The 3,074-nt window shown below is 50.7% G+C and overlaps 1 protein-coding gene across 1 annotated transcript; it reads right to left on the bottom strand.

Moving 5' to 3' along the window:
* Positions 1–285: 285 nt before the first annotated feature.
* IL3 (interleukin 3) lies at positions 286–2,475 on the bottom strand. The gene is made up of 5 exons (XM_017862082.1): positions 2,265–2,475; positions 2,126–2,167; positions 727–816; positions 558–599; positions 286–454 (listed from the first exon to the last, which is right to left on the bottom strand). Exons 1-5 carry the CDS (start codon positions 2,424–2,426, stop codon positions 359–361), a joined length of 432 nt encoding a protein of 143 aa, XP_017717571.1. The 5' UTR covers positions 2,427–2,475; the 3' UTR covers positions 286–358.
* Positions 2,476–3,074: the final 599 nt, after the last annotated feature.

Genomic DNA, 3,074 nt, shown 5'->3' with positions numbered 1-3,074 from the left:
TGAGTTTTTTGCAGAAGCAGCAGGACATGGCTCCTCTGCTAAAATAAATACACTTCACACTCCAGAAAGCAATAAATAAATAAATAAATAAATACGTAAATAAATAGTCTCAATGGGATAACAATGAGAACGCAACCGCATAAGGCCAAATGGGAGCTGCACGTTTCAGAAATTAGATAATTAGCAATTCATCTGATGCCGCAGGAAAAGGTGAAACGCTTCTGGTCCTGGACTGTGTGAGAGATGACCCAGAGGTTTCAGAAGTTCTGCTGTTTTCAATGTCCCGAAGCTCTGTGGTGAGAAGACCCAGAGAACGAGCTGGACGTTGGACTCGAGAGATCTCGAGGCTCAGAGTCGTCTATTGAGCCTGCTCATTCTCAAGGGTTTTCAGGTAGAACTTCAGTTTCCTCCGGAAGTCATTCCGGTCACCGTTCGTGATACGGATTGGATGTCGCTATAAAGAAACCAAGAAGGTGGCATTAGGTGAGTCCAGGCTATAACGGTGATGACCAACTGAGGAGCAAGCCATGACAGGGGCATCTTGGGGGACAGCTTACCGTGGGTGCGGCCGTGGCCATGGGCAGGCATGGCGGGAGATTCTGTGGAAAGAGATCAAAGCAGATGGTCAGAAATTCCCTTGGAAAGGGAGTGGGCCCTGCTGTCATCCTCCCCAGAGGCAGGGCAGGGCCAACACAGGGATCCCAAACCCTCAACAGCTTTACATACCTTAAGAATGCTCTCGATTGCTGATGCGTTCTGTAAACTCTTGACAGCCTTACTGAATGCCTCCAGGTTTGACCTTCGAAGATTTTTTTCCTAACGGGGCAGAGAATACACTTACGGGGGGAAAGGTTACGGAGTATCCCTCCCACAAGCAGCTGGAAGTCACCCCCACGGTTTCCCAAGCCCACTCTCGGGTTCCCTCCTAGTCCCATTCTTGCCTCAGGTGGGTCCCTGCCCAAGGGCACAGGCCTAGAAGTGAGTGGCAGGCAGGACCTGGTTTCCTCAAGCCCCCAGTCTCTGGCTCCATGTGAGCTGCCTAAAGAGCCTAGGTGGGCCGGGTGCGGTGACTGAAGCCTGTAATCCCAGCATTTTGGGAGGCTGAGGCAGAGAGATAACCTGAGGTCGAGTTCAAGACCAGCCTGACCAATATGGTGAAACCCTGTCTCTACTAAAAATACAAAAATGGGAGTGGTGGTGCATGCCTGTTATCCCAGCTACTCGGGAGGCTGAGGCAGGAGAATGGCTTGAACTTGGGAGGCAGAGGTAGCAGTGAGCTGAGATCTGAGATCGTGCCACTGCACTCCAGCCCGGGCAACAGAGTGAGACTCTGTCTCAAAAAAAAAAAAAAAAAAAAAAAGGTGGGGAGGGGGGACCTAGGTGGATCTTTCTGCACTTGGGGAGAAAATATCTCCAAAAAGAAACTCTACAAAAGGCAGGGGGTATTCCAAGGAAAGTGTTTATAGCTCAGAGGCTGATAATAGCGTTCATGCCCTGACTGAATTAAAGTCTCCTAGAAATCAAGAAGAAAATCACAGAGACCCCAGCATGGAAGTGGGTGCAGCATGTGAGCAGTGAGTGCCCCAAATACAGATGGCCCAGGAACTCAGCAAAGGCTTCCACTTCTTGTTTGACCCAAGAAATGTCATGCAAATGTGAGACAGAACCATTGCAACCAACTGGAACCATGAAAAATAACTGTAAATGATAATGCCACAACCAATGAGGGTGGAAAACACAAACTCAATTTTAAAGGGAAAAGAAGCTGGCACATCTGTGGGGGAAATTTCCGTCTGTCAGTCCAGAGTCTGTCCTACCAAAAACTGACCTTAAGGCCCTTAGTATTCCTCACCTAGAACTGCCTTTTCATTTTCTAATTTAAAAGTCATTTTCATTCTTATAGCCATGGCTGTGGCCACGTATTGAACCCTTAAGTGCCAGATGCGGGGCCAGAACATTATGCACATTGTGTCATTTGATTTGTTACTGTCATAACAATCCCACTGAGACAGGCGCTATTAACCCTATTTTACAGATGAAGAAAGCAAGGCTAGGTAAGATGGAATGACATGGCTGAAGTCACCCAGGCAGGAAGTGGATTGGGATCCAGGGGCTGAGCTCTTACCACCAGAATGGCTTGGTCTTCCCCACTGAGGTTGTTGAAGTCCTGTGGGGTGAAGGGAGAGAGAGGCCCATTAGGCCTGTTGGCCTGAGGCAGCCACCACCCCTCCCTGCTGCAGGCCAGTCTTATCCCAGCTACTCACCGACGAAGGCAAAGGTGGCTGTTTTAAGTGTGTTATGATTTCATCGATCATGTTAGAGCAGTTAGCCCAGCTTGTCTTCAAGGACGTTGTCTGGGTCATGGGAGCTTGGAGTCCGGGGCTGACCAGGAGATGGAGCAGGAGCAGGATGGGCAGGCGGCTCATGTTTGGATCGGCGGCAGGCACTCCGTCTTGTTCTGGTCCTTCGTGGGGCTCTGAAGAGTCGGCAACAGCCTCCCGCCTTATATGTGCAGCAGCACAGTGCCCACAACCCCGGGCAAGGCGGGGGGCGGGTGGTGTGGTGCAGGCGTCGGAAGGATCTTTATCTGACATGGAACCTCCATAGAAAACCACAGACGTAATTATTCATCCGTGACTTTCTAGTACTCAAGATCAGTGAAACAAGAAAAAAGATTACTTAAAGGGTATCCCCTCATCTTGTCAAGGAGGATGAGAGATGGGAAGCATGGCAGCAGGTGAGAGGACCCCTGTGGCAGGAAGGGGAAGCCTGACTCAGTTCACTCAGGCCTTCTGCCCAGCGGGATCTCATCTGCCATCACCTCTAGGTGGCCCTCTGCTACCCGGCCTGCTTGGTCCTGGTGGGTGGCCAGGAGGCCACTGGAACAGATGAGTTTGTCTGGTAGCCGGTCACACTGCTCAACATCCATGTGCAGCCTCAGGCTCTGAGAAGCATATCTCTTGGTGCCCCCTCCCAATGCGGAATTACTGGTGTTCCAATCCCCAGTGGTTTGTCCCATGGGCTTCGGGCAGCTTCTTCTTGACACTTTGTTTCTGGTGGGTGACCAAGGGCAC

This window comes from Rhinopithecus bieti, unplaced genomic scaffold (assembly GCF_001698545.2).
Source record: "Rhinopithecus bieti isolate Rb0 unplaced genomic scaffold, ASM169854v2 scaffold_63069, whole genome shotgun sequence".
In the NCBI taxonomy this organism is placed as follows: Eukaryota; Metazoa; Chordata; class Mammalia; order Primates; family Cercopithecidae; genus Rhinopithecus; species Rhinopithecus bieti.
The sequence above is the reverse complement of the archived record's forward strand: the minus strand, read 5'-3'. Positions and strand labels throughout refer to the sequence as shown.

Bases quoted from the DNA above. Each gene is read 5' to 3' on its own strand.
- IL3 (XM_017862082.1), bottom strand. From the start codon at position 2,426: ATGAGCCGCCTGCCCATCCTGCTCCTGCTCCATCTCCTGGTCAGCCCC. The intron at 2,168-2,264 runs GTGAGTAGCTGG...TTCACCCCACAG, and splicing joins AGCCACCTTTGCCTTCGTCG to GACTTCAACAACCTCAGTGG. The intron at 455-557 runs GTAAGCTGTCCC...GTTTCTTTATAG, and splicing joins TGGCCACGGCCGCACCCACG to CGACATCCAATCCGTATCAC.